This window comes from Salvelinus namaycush, chromosome 4 (genome assembly GCF_016432855.1).
Source record: "Salvelinus namaycush isolate Seneca chromosome 4, SaNama_1.0, whole genome shotgun sequence".
NCBI classification, from domain to species: Eukaryota; Metazoa; Chordata; class Actinopteri; order Salmoniformes; family Salmonidae; genus Salvelinus; species Salvelinus namaycush.
The window spans coordinates 62,014,048-62,032,874 of NC_052310.1; the positions used below are offsets into that span (position 1 = coordinate 62,014,048).

General features: G+C 43.9%; 1 protein-coding gene across 1 annotated transcript in view; it reads right to left on the bottom strand.

The window, feature by feature from the left end:
- sfrp5 (secreted frizzled-related protein 5) overlaps positions 1-14,692 on the bottom strand; it is a 49,331-nt gene extending 34,639 nt beyond the window's left edge. Inside the window, exon 1 of the mRNA XM_038990618.1 lies at positions 13,650-14,692. Within this exon, the coding sequence (XP_038846546.1) occupies positions 13,650-14,238 (589 nt within the window). The 5' untranslated portion in view covers positions 14,239-14,692. The remainder of the gene's footprint in view (positions 1-13,649) is intronic.
- Between the last annotated feature and the right edge of the window lie 4,135 nt (positions 14,693-18,827).

The window sequence follows — 18,827 nt, forward strand, 5'->3', positions numbered from 1 at the left end:
ATTCTTGATGCATACAGGAAACGGTTGAGCATGAAAAACCCAGCAGCGTTGCAGTTCTTGACACACTCAAACCGGTACGCCTGGCACCTACTACCACACCCCGTTCAAAGGCACTTAAATATTTTGTCTTGCCCATGGCACACACAGAATCCATGTCTCAATTGTCTCAAAGCTTAAAAATCGTTCTTTAACCTGTCTTCTCTGATTCATCTACACCAGTGGTTCCCAAACTTTTTATAGTCCCGTACCCCTTCAACATTCAACCTCCAGCTGCATACCCCCTCTAGCACCAGGGTCAGCGCAATCTCAAATGTTGTTTTTGTAATCATTGTAAGCCTGCCACACACACACTGTACGATACATTTATTAAATATAAGAATGAGTGTGAGTTTCTGTCACAACCCGGCTCGTCAGAAGTCACAAAGAGTTCTTGTTGGACCAGGGCACAAATAATAATCAATAATTTTGCTCTTTATTTAACCATCTTAAATATAAAACCTTATTTGTTAATTGAAAATTGTGAATAACTCACCACAGGTTAATGAGAAGGGTAGGCATGAAATGATGCACATAACTCTGCAATGTTGGATTGTATTGGAGAGAGACTCAGTCTTAAATCATTTTCCACACAGTCTGTGCCTGTATTTAGTTTTCATGCTAGTGAGGGCCGAGAATCCACTCTCACATAGGTACATGGTTGCAAAGGGCATCAGTGTCTTAACAGCGCAATTTGCCAAGGCAGGATACTCTGAGCGCAGCCCAATCTTGAAATCTGGCAGTGGCTTCTGATTAAATTCAATTTTCACAGAACCGCTTGTTGCAATTTCGATGAGGCTCACTTGTTCAGATATCGATAAGTGGACTGGAGGCAGGGCATGAAAGGGATAACGAATCCATTTGTTTGTGTCATCCGTTTTGGGAAAGTACCTGTGTATTTGTGCACCCAACTCACTCAGGTGCTTCGACTATATCACATGTGACATTGTCTGTTAGCTTGAGTTCATTTCCACACAAAAATCATACAATGATGGAAAGACCTGTGTGTTGTCCTTGTTAATGCAGACAGAGAAGAGCTCCAACTTCTTAATCACAGCCTCAATTTTGTCCCGCACATTGAATAAAGTTACGGAGAGTCCCTGTAAATCTAGATTCAGATCATTCAGGCGAGAAAAAACATCACCCAGATAGGCCAGTCGTGTGAGAAACTCGTCATCATGCAAGCAGTCAGACAAGTGAAAATTATGGTCAGTAAAGAAAACTTTAAGCTCCTCTCTCAATTAAAAAAAAATTGTCAATACTTTGCCCCTTGATAACCATCGCACTTCTGTAATTTGTAAAAGCGTTACATGGTCGGTGCCCATATCATTGCATAGTGCAGAAAATACATGAGACTTCAGGGGCCTTGCTATAACAAAGTTAACCAGTTTCACTGTGGTGTCCAAATCGTCTTTCAAGCTGTCAGGCATTCCCTTGGCAGCAAGAGCCTCTCATTGGATGCTGCAGTGTACCCAAGTGGCGTCGGGAGCAACTGCTTGCACGCATGTTACCACTACCCTATGTCTCCCTGGCATGGCTTTAGCGCCATCAGCACTGATACCAACATGAGCAACAGCTATGTTTGGCTACATACGTACCATTAGTGGAATTCCCATGAGAGAGTAACGGTTACTGTGATTGGATGTTAATTATTTGACTAGGCTATCTGTATTTGACATTGTGTTGTTATTTTGCTGAACACTAGATGGTTTAATTTTATTTTTGGCAGTAAAACGAGGCTACTCAGGTGAGAAAAAAACCTCACCCAAATGTATAACCCGTTGGAAAATATAAATGTACTGTTTGAAACCCCCCCCCAAAAAACCAAACCAAACATTTATTTATTTATTTGAATCACATTTTTATTTTGGGTACCTCCGACGGCATTGTGCATACCCCTGGGGGTTGCATCGCGTTTACCCCAGTTTGGGGATACCTGATCTACACTGATTGAAGTGGATTTAACAGGTGACATCAATAAGGGATCATAGCTTTCATTTGGATTCACCTGGTCAATCTTTGTCATGGAAAAAGCAGGTGTTCCTAATGTTTAGTACACTCAGTGTTTATACCTGTGGGTTAGTGTGAGTAAGCTTGCTATGATCAGGTATAGCACGTCATTGGGAAAATGCATTAGCCATCTGCTGACTGTACTTTTCAAACAAAGCTGGGTCTTTGCTTACAGTTGTAGTAAATACTTCTTTGTCATGATTCTCTCCCCATACAACATCCCACTAGCCTCCCTCACTATAATACCGAAGCATTTGGAAATGTTGAATTCAGACAAGGGACTTAGAAGCAGATATGCTGACATACAGTAACTTAATTTTTCAGGTTTTTCCACATTTGATTATGTTACAGTCTTATTCTAAAACGAATTAAATTGTTTTTTTCCCTCATCAATCTACACACAACACCCCACAATGACAAAGCAAAAGCAGGTTTTTAAATGTTTTTGCTAATAAATAAAAAAACAAATAAAAGAAATATTACATTTACATACTGTATGTATTCAGATCCTTTACGCAGTACTTTGTTGAAGCAACTTTGGCAGCGATTACAGCATAGAGTCTTCTTGGGTATGATTCTACAAGCTTGGCACACCTGTATTTGGGGAGTTGCTCCTATTCTTCTCTGCAGATCCTCTCAAGCGCTGTCAGGTTAGTTCGGGAGCGTTGTTGCACAGCTAATTTCAGGTCTCTTCTGAGATTTTTGATCGGGTTCAAGTCCGGGATCTGGGGCTGGGGCACTCAAGGACATTCAGAGACTCGTCCCAAAGCCACTCCTGCCTTGTCTTGACTGTGTGGTTAGGTTTGTTATCCTGTTGGAAGGTGAACCTTCACCTCAGTCTGAGGTCCTGAGCGCTCTGGAGCAGGTTTTCATCAAGGATCTCTCTGTACTTCGCTCTGTTCATTTTTCCCTTGATCTTGACTAGTCTCCCAGACCATGCCACAAAAAAACCTCCCCACATTATGATGCTGCCACCACCGTGGGGATGGTGCCAGGTGTCCTCTAGATGTGACGCTTGGCAATCAGGCCAAAGAGTCACACCAGAGAATCTTGTTTCTCATGGTCTGAGAGTCTTTAGGTGCCTTTTGGCAAACTCCAAGCAGGCTGTCATGTGCCTTTTACTGAGGAGTGGCTTCCGTCTGGCCACTCTACCATAAAGGCCTGATTGGTGGAATGCTGCAAAGATGGTTGTCCTTCTGGAAGGTTCTCCCATCTCCACAGAGGAACTCTAGAGCTCGAGTTCTTGGTCACCTCCCTGACCAAGGCCCTTCTCCCCAAAATTGCTCAGTTTGGCCGGGCGGCCAGATCTAGGAAGAGTCTTGGTGGTTCCAAACTTCTTCCATTTAAGAATGATAGAGGCCCCTGTGTTCTTTGGGACCTTCAATGCTGCAAACATTTTTTGGTACTCTTACCCAGATCTGTGCCTCGACACAATCCTGTCTAGGAGCTCTAAGGACAATTTCTTCCAACTCATGGCTTGGTTTTTGCTCTGACATGAACTGTCAACTGTGGGACCTTATATAGACAGGTGTGTGCCTTTCCAAATCATGTCCATTCAATTTAATGTACCACAGGTGGACTCCAATCAAGTTGTAGAAACTCAAGGATGATCAATGGAAGCAGGATGTACCTGAGATCAATTTCGTATCTCATAGCAAAGGGTCTGAATACTTATGTAAAAATTGCAAAAATGTCTAAAAACCTGTTTAGCTTTGTCATTATAGGGTATTGTGTGTAGATTTAGGAGAGAAAACATTTATTTAATTCATTTTAGAATAAGGCTGTAATTTAACAAAATGTGGAAAAAGTCAAGAGGTCTGAATACTTTCACAAAGGCACTGTATATTACCTGATTGTTAATTTAAATGCATAATAACAGAGTATATTTGGACAAGGGAAAAAAATCACAAATCAAATTTCTTTAAATTCATGATTGCTAAGGGAATATCTAATTAAAAGTAACTTCTTCAATTCACTTACATCACAAGACAATATAGTATGGACCCTGGTCAAAAGTAGTGCACTATATAGCGATTAGGGTGCCATTTGGGACCTATTCACTGACTGCAGCCAGCCCAGTCTAATTGATTTCCCCTGTTAATGAATAAACAGGACAGAGCGTTGGTTGTGCTGTATAGAAGGAATGCATTCTCCTGACACAAACCCTGGCACTGAGACAACTGGGAAGCCAGCCAACACACCACAACCCCAGAGAAATCACAATCTATTACTCTATGGGATGAATAAGATGCAACAGCCTCCAAGTGAATCGTTCAAAACAGGCAGAGCAGAGAGGGAGAGAGAGAAGGCGGAAAGAGAGAGAGGCTGTTTGTGTGTGTGTGTATGTGTGTGTGCGCGCGTGCATGTGCGAGAGAGAGAGAGAGAGAGAGAGAGAGAGAGAGAGAGAGAGAGAGAGAGAGAGAGAGAGAGAGAGAGAGAGAGAGAGAGAGAGAGAGAGAGAGAGAGAGAGAGAGAGAGAGAGAGAGAGAGAGAGAGAGAGAGAGAGAGAGAGAGAGAGAGAGAGAGAGAGAGAGAGAAACTGTCTTTCCACCGTGAGAGTTCCCATGCATTAACACAGTGAGGCCTGCTATACAGAGGGGGTCAGGACTTTAATTGTGTGTTGCTGACAATAAGACAAGGGCACACACACACACACACACACACACACACACACACACACACTGAGGGTTTCTGTGTGACTAAGGAGTTCACCTCGATGCGACCCAGTGCAGTGAGGCATGTTGAACTCTGACCCCTGTCATTATCAGGCCAGACGGCTAGTTAGGACCAGGTGATAACCTCCAACCTTTGACTTTTAACCTTTGGAGGAGAACGGGCTGGCCTGATAATGAATGGGCTCTCTCTCACTCCCTCTTACTTTCTCTCTCCTCCCTCTCTCTCTTTATTTAGTTCTATGAGTACATGTTTGCATGCATAAGTATCTGTACATGGTAGTACAAACTGGACAGGGGTCATGTAAATACACTAGCCTCTAATCATTTCGTTAAAGTGGTCAGTGTATGTTCTAAACATTGACAGACAGTCAGCACTGTCATAGCCAGTTCCCAGATCTATTTGTGTTGTATAGGTCCTAAGGTTGCTGTCTGACCAGTGACCATAGGAGTTGGCAGGAAAGATCTGGGACCAGTCTAACACTGTCAGGTCACCAATAGCACAATGACCACTAGTCATACTGCTGGGCTGATGTTAAAAGGGAACATCTGATCCAACGCTCTGTACACGGAACACTGGCCATGCCTTTGGAGAATATTATTTCTGTTCTGTAGAGGACACACACTCACACACACACATACACACTGTGGGTATAGGATTCCTACAGATGCGAGAAGCGTGCTGTATTTTAGTGGTCCCAGGGGTCGGCCTGCGGGGCGATGTTTAAACTCTTCTCTGTCTGTGAGCATGGTGCATTTAACCAGATGTTAGCCTCACTGACATAAATCACATGCTGTATTTCATGTGTGTGTGTATTTCATCCCCGCCACAGCAGCGTTTTATGTCAGAAGTGTCTCTGCTCGTAAGTTAAACGGCCCAAATGAGCCGTGAGATTGTGACCTGTGCATAGTTTATTCATAAAAGCCCCTCTGATACATGGGAGTGTGTGAGTGTGTGTGCAAATATGAGTGTGTGTCTATGAGTGTGTGTCTATGTGTGTGTGTGCGTGTGTATGCATGTGTGTTTATATGTGTGTGTGCGTGCGTGTTTGTGCGGGTGCGTGTGTGTATGCATGGGTTCGTGTGTGTGTGTGTGATACTGCACACTCTGTTTAGGATCAGTGTTATTCAATCTGACAGTAGACAGCAGGCCAGTCATCACACACTCAGTGACCAACAAGATGTCACTGTCTCAAATTTTGACTGGTTAAGGTAAATGTTAAGGTTGGGGATAGGTTTAAAACAGGAAAAACTTGACGGTTAAGTTTAGGCATTAATTCCGACTGGCTAAGACAAGGGTTAAGGGTTGGAACAGGTTAGGGTCAAAACAGAAAAAAGTTAATGGTTAAGTTTAGGCATTGGGCCTCTCGAGTGGCACAGCGGTCTAAGGCACTGCATCGCAGTGCTTGAAGCGTCACTATAGAAGCTGGTTTGATCACAGGCTGTGTCACAGCCAGCCGTGATCAGGAGACCCATAAGGCGGCGTACAATTGGCCCAGTGTCGTCCGGGTTAGGTGAGGGTTTGGCCGGCCGGGATTTCCTTATCCAATCGCACTCTTGCGACTCCTTGTGGCGGTCCAGGTGCCTGGAAGCTGACTTCGGTCGCCAGCTGGACGGTGGTTCCTCCAACACATTGTGTCAAGAAGCAGTGCAGCTTGGCAGGATCGTGTTTCGGAGGACGCCTCTCCCGAGTACATAGGGCAGTTTCAGTGATGGGACAATTGGAAATTACGAAATTGGGGCCAAAAAGGGTTAAAAATACATATATAATAATACGTTTAGTCATTAGTTCCCGACTGGCTAACGTAAGGGTTAAGGTTTGGGATTGGGTTAAAACAGAAAATAATAACAACAAGTGTCCTAGCCTACCAGTTCTCACAGCCTCACGTCAGAGTTAGACGTTCATTTATGTTTCTCAACACAGTACACATAACACCCTACAACACAGTACACATACACACTTGCACTGTCAGTCCAATCCTCTTCTGCTTGTTATGCTTTCATACACTCCAGCCTCCCTGTTCCGCTCTCTCCTATAACAACCCCAAAACCCATGGTCCCGCCAGGTACCGCTGCTTGTTTGTGTTGCCTTGCTATCTCTAGGTGTCAGTTTCATGTAATCGCACACCCAGTGCCCAAACACACACACACACGTACATGGACATGTGCACACACATAGCACACAAACACCACAAGCACACAGACACACAGTTGGACATTGGTAGTGCTCCTCTCGCTCTATCTCTCTTGCACTCTCTCTCTCTGAAACAAGAGGTGGAAAGTGAATCTAACTCTGTTGTGCTAGTTTCTACACCAGCTCCCTAACCGTGTTCTCTTCTCCCTTTCCCTCTTTCTCTTGCTCCCTCTCGCTCTCTCTTTCCTCTATCTATCTATCTTTCCTCTCTCTCTTTGTCTCTCTCTCTCTGTCTTTCCTCACTCTTCCTTTTTCGCTTGTGTATGTGTGTGTACGTGTGTGTTTGTGTGTGCGCGTCTGTGAATGAACGTGCACATGTGTGTGTGAATGAACATGCATGTGTGTGTGTGTGTGTGTGTGTGTGTGTGTGTGTGTGTGTGTGTGTGTGTGCGTGCGTGCGTGCGTGCGTGCGTGCGTGCGTGCGTGTGTGCGTTCGTGCGTTCGTGCGTGCGTGTGTGTGTAGCTGTGCTATATCATGTAATTGCAGAATAGCTAGTATCTGGTTCTTGCAGACAGACAGGAGAGATCCCTCTGAGTGATAAAAAGTCAGAAAGACTATACAGGGAAGAATGATCTAGAGGTTTCTAAAGACCAACCATTCATTACACTTTGAAGTGATTTTAGAGCTCTGAGTAGAGGCACAGAGGCTATGAAATTTTTTTTTAACAAATAATCACGACCTAAAAAAATAAATAATGTGCTTTGATTTGTTCCATTAAGGCCACCTGTTTATGTGCTTATATTTTAAAACTCTGAAGTTCCCCCTCAGTTCTCCAGATACTATCCGGGGCATCCCTAGACCAGACCAAGTACTTGTGAAGTTGATTGATCCGTTCCTCATTGAACATGAATTTCTTTTTTTTAAAGGATCTCTGTTTTCATTTCTATGTGTGAGATACCTCTAGGCTGGTACTCTACCATGTGGAAAAAATGTGTCTTCACCAGTGGGCAAAACATTTCAAAGATTTTACTGAGTTTTACAGTTCATAAATGAAATCAGTCAATTGAAATAAAATCATTAGGCCCAAATCTACGAATTTCACATGACTGGGAATACAGATACTATATCCAGCTGTTGGTCACAGATACCTTAAAAAAAGGTGGGGGCGTGGATCAGAAAACCAGTCAGTATCTGGTGTGACCACCATTTGCCTCATGCAGCACAACACATCTCCTTCGCATAGAGTTGATCAGGCTGTTGATTGTGGCATGTGGAATGTTTTCCTACTCCTCTTCAATGGCTGTGCGAAGTTGCTAGATATTGGCAGGAACTGGAACACACTGTCGTATATGTCGATCCAGAGCATCCCAAACATGCTCAATGGGTGACATGTCTGGTGAGCATGCAGGCCATGAAAGAACTGTGACATTTTCAGCTTCCAGGAATTGTGTACAGATCCTTGAGACATGGGGCCGTGCATTATCATGCAGGAACATGAGGTGACGGAGGAGGATGAATGGTACGACATTGGGCCTCAGGATCTCGGCACGGTATCTCTGTGCATTCAAATGGCCCTCGATAAAATGCTATTTTTTCCGTTTTCAGTAGCTTATTCCTGCCAATACCCTAACCCCACCGACCACCATGGGGCACTCTGTTCACAACGTTGACATCGGCAAACCACGCGCCCACACTTGCCAAATACGTGGTCTGCAGTTGTGAGGCCGGTTGAACATAATGCTAAATTCTCTAAAACGATGTTGGAGGTGGCTTATGTTAGAGAAAGGCACATTTAATTCTCTGGCAACAGCTCTGGTGGACATTCCTGCAGTCAGCATGCCAAATGTACATTCCCTCAAAACTTGAGACATATGTGGCTTTGTGTTGTTTGACAAAACTGCACATTTTGAGTGGCCTTTTATTGCCCTCAGCACGAGGTGCACTTGTGTAATGATCATGCTGTTTAATCAGCTTCTTGACATGCCACACCTGTCAGGTGGATGGATTAACTTGTCAAAGGAGAAATGCTCACTAACAGGGATGTAAACAAATTTGTGCACAATATTTGCGAGAAATAAGCTTTTTGTGCTTATGGAACATTTCTGGAATATTTTTTTCAGCTCATGAAACATGGGACCAACACTTTACATGTTGCATTTATACTGTATGATTTTTAAGTGTAGATTGCGTCTTTAGAGGAGTTTGGTAGCAGTTGTGTGTTAGAAGGATTATTATGGTGTGTCTGAAACGTTGCAGGGTTAGGTGTAGTATCAGACTAAGAGGCATGGAGCCGGTACATCAGAGAAGCTCTGGATCTTAACAGCATGTCAGCAGCCTCTAACCCGCCAGGCTAGAACTGATAAGGGTTCAATCTGTTTCACACACACAGACGCACGCACGCACGCACGCACGCACGCACGCAGGCACACACACACACACACACACACACACACACACACACACACACACACACACACACACACACACACACGTTTGCCAAGCGTAAATCTCAAATGCTCCACTCTAACAAGATGGAGACACACACCGGGAGCCATATTCAATCAAAAGCTGTAACCAGGTTTCCAGAAAAAAGTCAAAAATGTATTTTGTTCTTGAAATCGTTTTTTTTTTATGACACTGACCCTGTGATCAGTGTTTTAAAAAACGCAGTAATCCGAACATAAGAGAGTAAAATATTTAAATAATGCATTTATTTTATTTGTACCAACATTTGGGTATTTCAAAAGCAGCATATGTTGTAATATCACAGTGTGTGCTTGGACTTTGCAACTTTATTGTAACTATTTGACCATGAACCAGTCATTGAAATGAAATGTACACTCTGAAGTAGCCTATATATTATAATTTGAATAGATAAACATGTGGTTTTCCATATAAAAAGATAAAGTTCAGGTACAATTCATGCCGTCTACTTTCCAAGGACCATGTAAAAGAGTGAGTTATGGCTCAGGAAAGTGAATATGTCACATAGTTGATTCTAGTCCTATAAAAACACAACATATATTTTCATAATGGAATATGATCTGCATCCAAAATGGCACCCTATTCTCCATATCATGCACCGTTTTTCAAAAGCAGTGCACTACATATGGAAAAGGGTGCTATTTGGGACACACATTCTCTCCTCTGCATGAGCTCAATGAAACAGCTTCTATGAATATCTGTCTTCCAATACTATCAACGTAGACATGTGCACACATGTTGAGTGTGTGTGTGTGTGTGTGTGTGTGTGTGTGTGTGTGTGTGTGTGTGTGTGTGTGTGTGTGTGTGTGTGTGTGTGTGTGTGTGTGCGTGCGTGTGTGAGTGTGTATGTGTGCGTGCGTGCGTGTGTTCGTAGACACTTGCTGAATGAGTTTTCCCTGAACACTTCATATTTCCTGATGAAACATGAAAGGTTTGCAGACTTGTGTTATCATTCAGAGTGTCTGATTAAAACTGACACGTTTTCCTAGATTAAGTCGGCCATATGTCTCTTTCATCCTTCTCCTATCCACACTTTACATTGTCCTCCTGTCCTTCTCGGCCAAGTTTGTCTGACTCTATTAAGCCAGTTTCTTGTCTTTGTACTCTTTTAAATAGAATGTTCAGTCTGAAGCATAGAACCAGAAGGATTCTAGTATGACATAGACCGATTCTATTCATACTGCCTGAGATGGTGCACTGTAGATGAAAACCTGGGCCCAGATACACAAAACCTTCTTAAGAAGACATTTCTTCTTAACTGCCATTTTCTCCTTAACTATAGACTTAAGAAGAAAGATAAGCAATGTTGCTATTCCTCAAAAAGGTTCTTATGTTTATCCTTAAGCAAAAAGTAAAGAAGAAATTTGATTCTTGAAAATAAAGTTATTGGAAATGTTCTTAATTTCAAAATAGATAAACCCTTGTCTGAAACTCAGGGCAGTGATAAACAAATCTCATGAAAGCAAAGATGTTTAATTCACTCACAAACTTCAGCTGACAGTGTCAGTATTGACTATTTTAAACCCAATAACATGTTTTACAACAGTAATCTCAATAAGAAATATGCTAACATGATTGCCATTGCTAGCTAGATAGCTAGTTAAAACGGTTGCCTAGCAATAACCATCTTAAGAAGATTTGTAAGAAGATATTTGAGAAGTTCGTAAGAAAATCATCAAATCTTAAGATATTGTTGAGGAATTGCACTTAAGAACTATCTTATGAACTTCTTATTTTTTTTCTTAAGATGTTTCTTAAGTTTTTGCGGAACAAGTGTTTTGTGAATCTGGGCCCTGGTTCTAAATTGACCAACCTGGGTAGCAAAGTAAAAAACGAAACATAAATGAAGGAATGAATGAATGAAACGTTCTCTTTCCCATCCTCATTGAAACTGGAAGGGAACCACTCTCTTTTCTTTACTTTGTTCTTTCACTTTACTTCCCTCACAACCTCCCCTCTCTCACTTAACTCTCTTTCCCCTCTTTCTCCTCCCTCTTGTCCCAGCTTTTTCATTCTCTCTCTAAAGCCCACTCGTTCTCTCCTTCTTTCCATCACTCTCTCACCTCCCTCTTTTTCTCTCTCCTTTTCTCCCTCATTCTCTCTCTTACACCCCCTTCTCCCTCACCCCCTCTCTCTAACTGCCCCCCTCCCTCCCTCCCTCTCTCCTTTTCTCTCTGTAGACTAATTCGCCCTCAGTAATTAGTTGGCTAGTTAATTGGCTGTCTAACTGGCCGACCAGACAAAAGACAGAGTAGGCTTGGACAACAGAGACACAGAGGAGAGTGTCCCCTTCATAGACTCTCTCTCTCTCTCTCTCTCTCTCTCTCTCTCTCTCTCTCTCTCTCTCTCTCTCTCTCTCTCTCTCTCTCTCTCTCTCTCTCTCTCTCTCTCTCTCTCTCTCTCTCTCTCTCTCTCTCTCTCTCTCTCTCTCTCTCTCTCTCTCTCTCTCTCTCTCTCTCTCTCTCTCTCTCTCTCTCTCTCTCTCTCTCTCTCTCTCTCTCTCTCTCTCTCTCTCTCTCTCTCTCTCTCTCTCTCTCTCTCTCTCTCTCTCTCTCTCTCTCTCTCTCTCTCTCTCTCTCGCTAGTTGCCATGCACACACAAACACACACATCAGGGGTCATACAGTTGTTGATTTGGGAAAAGTGTGTATTTCTCTGTCCTGCACTCGAGTCGTAGCCGGAGAGCCCTCCACGCTGCTTGTCTCTCTGTGCTTAAACTACTCCTGGCTAGTTTCTCACTAGACTCACTGTCTGTTCAATCAATCAATCAAATTTATTTTATATAGCCCTTCGTACATCAGCTAATATCTCGAAGTGCTGTACAGAAACCCAGCCTAAAACCCCAAACAGCAAGCAATGCAGGTGTAGAAGCACGGTGGCTAGGAAAAACTCCCTGGAAAGGTCTGTTGTCAGCACATCACTCCTACCATATGAGATTTAATGCCATTTTCTGTTACATTAGCAAAAATATAACTAATATGTCACTGTCAGTAAAATATGTCTCAAATGGTTAAATATCACTATTTTTACATAGACTAATGAGACCATGTTGACATTAACGTTATGAATGATGATAATCTATTCATCACTTTCTGCATCTAAATGTAACATTTTATATTTCATGTTATATCATTGTGAAGAATACTTCATCCCTTTCCATGAATTCTACGGGTATGTTACATAGTTTTTCTTATGATTTTCTTAAGATTTTCTTATAGAATAGCTCCCTGATCAGCCCAGTCACTGATAATGTTCAAGAAATGTTGCTCGCTAAAATCAGTTAAAATATTAAAAGTCAAATATGGTTTCAATCAGCATCTGATTTTGATATTTTCTTATTTTTTAGTTTTAACTGAGAATTTGTTTGGAAGCACATTTAAGTTTAGGGTCGGTTTCCCTGACCCAGAATAAACCTACTCCTGGAGTTAAAAGCTGAATGCAGAATGTGTGAAAGTGTTTTCAGAGAATCAGGAATAGCCTTAGACTGTGCCTGGTATAAGGGTTTATCTGAAACGCTGCTGTCACTGAGATCAGTCTGAAACTGTCAACTTGTTCTTCATTTTATTTTTTACACACACTAGCAGTTCTACTGTAGTCTGATACATGAACTGAAAATGTGTCCCTTGTCTACAGTAACTTTTATTTTCATCTCTGCCATTGCAATAACAATAAATCGTTGCAATATTTGACATGAAAACGTCCCCTTGGTCTTTCTTTAATGTCACTCTGTTTTATAGTAGAAGTTATATTGAACACATGGACATTTCATTGTGGTCTATCTATTATTTGCAGCTTTCTCATACAGTAGAAGAAACACTGACTTGCATATTAGCTGACCTAACGGACTATAATACATTCTGATATCTAACCTGAAACATTACTATACTTTCTTCCCTAGCTACAGAATATCTTATAGCACTTACATTGACTTAAAAGGTGTATATTTGTATCTATAACTATCAACATTGTTTCAGTGGTTTGTTCTTTCCTATCCAAAGATTATTCCTTCCATTACGTAAAATGAAACGTAAATCTTGTTCTACAATATCTTCTGTTCAAAGCTCTGAAGCAGGAGTAAGAGTTAACCTGCATTGGGGCTTGTGCTCTCTCCCATCTAGCTCTCTCCCAGCCAGTGTGATGTGTGGAGGCACAAACAACATTCAACCTGACAAACAGTCAACTAAACAAGTTATTACTATAGGGAAGGGACAATTACCATGTAATTTAGGGGCTATCTTTTACACAAGTTAGTATACAGTCTCTAAACATGCAAGAAAAAAAAAGGTTGTGAATAAGTGTGTGTGTGATCTTACCTGGAGCTGGGGTGGCCTGGTTCCCAGCAAACTGCATGGGGATACACAGATCATTATCAATAGGAAACTTATCACAGGTCAACATCTCTGGCCAAGGGAACCCGTAGGTTTCCATAACGGGGGCACAGCTATCCCTCACGGCCTCACACAGCGAGCGACACGGGTAGATGGGCCTGTCCAGACACACCGGGGCGAAAAGGGAACACAGGAACACCTGTGTATCTGCGTGGCACCGCTTGGCGAGGAGCGGCACCCAGCTACCCGCCTGCTGTTTGACCTCCGGCATGGTCTCGTGGTCCAGCAGGTTGGGGAGGCGCATCTTCTTGTAGCCCACGTTGTGACAGAGGCGTAAATCGGCGGGGATGTCCACACACTGCGGCTGCTTCGTGTAGAAACGACCGTTGTGGAAGTTGTCTGATTGCCAGCTGTAGTAGTCGTATTCGTCGGCGGTCGAGGCAGGGGAGGTGAGGAAGAGGAGGAGGAGGAAGAAGGACATGGAGAGGGACAGTGCCATGGTGGAGAAGGGGTTAGTGAGTAGTTGTGCCCGCTGCTGCCTGCTGTCGCTGTGGTTCTTTTGTCCCTGTGCCATGTTGCTCCGAGCTCTTGGAGGGAGAAAGAAAAGAGGAACGTATCCAAATTGTCCAACGTGACTCGGGGATTTTGGAGAATAAAGACTGTGCTGAAGAAATAAACTGTAATCCTTTTTTTCCTGTCCAAGAACGAGAGCAGGAGCTGAGACAGAAAACAAAAAGAAAGTGTGTATTCTGGTCTTCTTTCAACAGAGAGAAAATGTGTGTGTTAGTGTGTGTCCAGTCATCTCATCTCTGCGCTGGTAGAGCTGTGTGTCTCTGTCTCAGGTTGTTGTAAGTGGGGAGATAAGGGTGAGTCGAGGGTAAGACGAGGGGTCAGTGGAGGGTGAGTGCTGTGTGTGCCTCCTTTCCCTCTGTCTAATTCTGTGTCAAATTCTAAATCTCTCTATCTCTTTCTTGCTCTCTTCCTACAGTTCTCTCTATCTCACTCCACAGCTGTCTCTTCCGCTGTCTCTGCCTCCACCTCTATCCTTCTCTCTCTGTCTGTGTCTAGCAGTGTGTGTGGAGCAGCTACAGTATATCAGTTAGTGGGATAGTTTCTCCCTGTATTCTGTCAGGTCCCCTAGCAGACTCCCAGAACACTCTCCCTCCCACTGGCCCCACACAGCTCTGCCTCAGCCTATCACAGGCCTCACACAGTGCTACCTCAACCAATCAGAGACCAGGGGGAGGTCCTGAGGGGGGATGAGATTCTCCACCCTCATCACCCTCCCTGAGGCAGAGAGAGGCAGGCTGAGGAGAGAGAGAGAGAGTAGCACTACCAATGTCCAAGTGTGTGTGTGTGTCTGTGTGCTGTGGAGAGAGAGAGAGAGAGACAGATAAAGAAGGAGAGTTAGAGAAGGAGAGCGAGAGGGAGAACGAGAGAAAGCGGGAGAGATAGGAGAGGGAGAGTAAGAAGTGAGAGAGGAAAGCCCAATGTGTCGAGACTGTTCTACTCTCCCTGCTCTCACACACACACACACACACACACACACACACACACACACACACACACACACACACACACACACACACACACACACACACACACACACACACACACACACACACACACACACACACACACACACGCACAGAGTGGGGTGGCAGTGAAATGTTTGTGCACTATATTGAGAGTCAGGCAGGCTACAGCAGCTACAGGTGGCTAGGTCGTTTGGTTACGCTCTGTGAGATATGCTAATGTCTATGGTGGAGTTGAATAGAGGCGCGCTGCCTTTCTGTCTCTTTCCATCAGTAACACTGACACACACAACACACAGCAATAGCATCAAAATGAATCCAATTCTCATTCAATCTCATTCAAAGCACTCTAACTTAGTGGGTGGACTGGTGTGTTGGATTCATATGGATGCCCTCAATTAGGTGATTTCTCTTCTCAGTGTTCTACAGATTCTTCAAATTCTGTTGTGTCACCATATTGGGTGGACAAAGAAAGTACCAATGGATTTTAGAGCTATGTCCACTAATTAGGGGGGTCAAACACACACACAGCATTTAACCCAGTGACCATGCAGCTTTGCTGAAACCTCCCCGCTGCCAAAACATCACTGTCCAGACATTCACATCAATACCACAATAAAGCAGGGCTAGAGATTGGGAATTTGTCAATTGATTTACTTATTCCCTTTAGCTTCATGTGGAGCAAAGGGGCCTCAATCAGACACATTTTAGTGGATTTGTGATTGCATGTTCTTTGCATGCTAAAGCTGGTGAAAATATTATAAATAGGGGTTCACAGCGAAGCTTACCTTTCAATCAGTCAACTTCGGTATAACATACTATGGGGAGTTGCACTCTCGCGACTTCAGTTGAAGGATCTACAATCACACCTGAAAAGGCTAATTAATTCCGTGGCTCGCTGGAAGCCCCGCCTTCCACAGGTGATAAGCCTAAGACTCAGATTCATTCATTCAATTATTCTGCTCTTCACCTTGGTGTGAAGAGGAACAATTCCCGCTACTTAAACAATCAATTATGTTGTGCTAACTAAACTGTCTCTTAGTGCTAGAGTGTGCTCACCCCCACAACATTGTGTGTTGAAGGTTGTGCTTGCTCTCATAAGTTTTCTAATCACAAACAATTAGTTATTCTTCAATTTGCTGGTGCAATAGGTAAGATGCTAAGAAAACAACCGAGACGACGATGGCTGAGCCGGTTTCGGGGTCGAGATCATGCCGCCAGTCATGTGGTTATAGCATTTCTCTGAAAGATACTCACAGTCTATGCTATGTGTAGTGTGTCTTGGCTTGTAGCATGCTTCGGCTTGTAGCATGCTTCGGCGGCCCTCGCTCGAACCAGTCCATGTGCGCATTGCCACGTACTGTGTACAAATGTCCTGGAAAGACGTGTAGCATTCTTGAGGAAGCTTGGAATTATCGATGACGACTTTCCCTTCCCGGATGCCAGTATCGGCTGGGCCCGAGGTGCTGGAAGCGGAGATGGATTGGGTGGTCGGAGCAAATGTCTTGTCTGCCTTGTCTGCCTGCGCCCAACCCGACTCCTGTGCGCTCTGTCGCCGGTTACAGGAGGCTACTCAAATAGAGAGGGCGGCCAGGTTTGGTGGGTACACCCCACTGCCTGTGTCAGCCTCGGTCAAGCACTGCTTGCCTCTCTTCCCAGACTTATTGATGAAGGGTCTGGTCCCACCTGATCCGGTCCAATGTGAAGTTTTGAGACCGGGCTAGCTAAATGAGCACTGCATAGCGTTTTAACCAGGTTGGCTTACTCACTGAGGCAAGCTAGCTATTACTAGCTATTCCTGCATCCCCACGGTGGAGTTTCTGAGGTAGCTCTCTTGTTTAGCCTATGTTCAGTCCCTGGGGTAGGTCCCGGAACAAGGGGCCTTGGCAAGGGTCTGAGTGACCAGTGTGCCTCTCCACAAAAACATTACTGTGATTCCTGCCTGTAGCTCACTAGTCCATATGAGGTACAGATTATGGGCTCTATAGGCGATTAGTTGTTGGCAGCAGAGTCGTGCTGTCCAGCGCTGGGTGCCAACCGGTTCCCGGAACCCATCTTACCGCCTAAACCTAAACCGAGGGAGACTCGTTGTGACAACAGTACCCCCAAGTGGCACTGCCAATTGGAATACGTCACTGATCGCCGGAGCCAGTGTACCCAGAGTGGGCCGGGCTTTAGGGAAACGTTGGCACATAAACACTGTTTTTTTCAACTGAGTTCCAGTGTTCACTGGTGAAAAAAGTGTTGTCTCCTGCATGTGAGTTCGATAAAAAGTGTTCCCCATGTTCAGACACACAGTTGTTAAAGGTGGTGGAAATGGAAGTAGAACCAATTGCTCCCAGTTCACAAGGCGGTGTCCAACCCCTTCAGATGGCACTTCACGGGAGTCTCGCTATCTGCTCCAACCAATGGTGTGCATGCGCAGTGTCTCCCTGCGAACATTGACGTCAGGGTACAGGCTACAATTTGTTGTGCATCCCACACGCTTCTGCAGCTTCATCACGTTGACTGGTCCCGTGGCCTCAGTGCCCATTTTGAGGGAGAAAATATCCTCTCGATTCCAGAAGCATGCAATCCAAGTGGTTCCTATGTCGAAGACACGGGACAGCCGGTGTTCCTTGTTTACGAAAAGGGAAGGGACTTTATGTCCCATTCTAGACCAAGCACCTCAGAGTCTACAAACTCATGAGCCGCTGACTATTACAGCTATTGGCTTTTGGCGGCGGTGTCGAGGGGCCAAGCAGTGTTACACACATCCATGCTACCATATTCAGTCTCTAGGCTTCATAAGAAACCAGAAAAAGAGCTGTCTGACTCCATCCCAGCGCATTCCGTTTCTGAGTCTCAAGCCAGTATCATGCTTTTCTACCCTTTTACTAATTTGGGACCCTCTCTCCTTCCGCCCCGTGGAAATCTAATTAGCGTAAATAAAAAATCCCCATAAAAATCTGTCAGTTTAAGCTAGAGATATTTTTTTGCATTGGATGCATCTCAATCTACGCCATCCGCCTATGTCGCACTTCCGCATCTGCGGTGAACGGTATCAGACTTTCTCACAAAATCGTATGTAGCGTCCGAATGGTTTGGCCTACAAACTATTACTATTACAAACCACCCCTCTATGGAAAGATGAGACTCACACAAACATGATAGTGTTCTCCGTACTGCTCTACAACCCCCACAAGCGTCTTAGAACTCTTCTGAAGGTCCCCCAGCACCAGTTGAAAACATGAATGTAAGTACAATATATATGGGCACTGTGTAGTGTCAAAAATAAGGGGTTAAATACATTTAAAAAATAAATAAAATGTTTCCTGATCTTTCTTATATCTGTCAGATATAGGACCGACACTTCAGAACAAACTTCCTTTGTTTTTTGTAGTGAATCTGTTATTCACTGTGTTTGTATGTGCTAATAGCACCAAGGATGTCACGTTCCTGACCTTATTTCCTTTATTTTGTCTTTGTTTAGTATGGTCAGGACGTGAGCTGGGTGGGCATTCTATGTTATGTGTTTCTATGTTGGGTTCTTTTCAATTAGCCTGATATGGTTCTCAATCAGGGGCAGGTGTTTTACGTTTCCTCTGATTGAGAACCATATTAAGGTAGGCTGTTCACACTGTTTGTT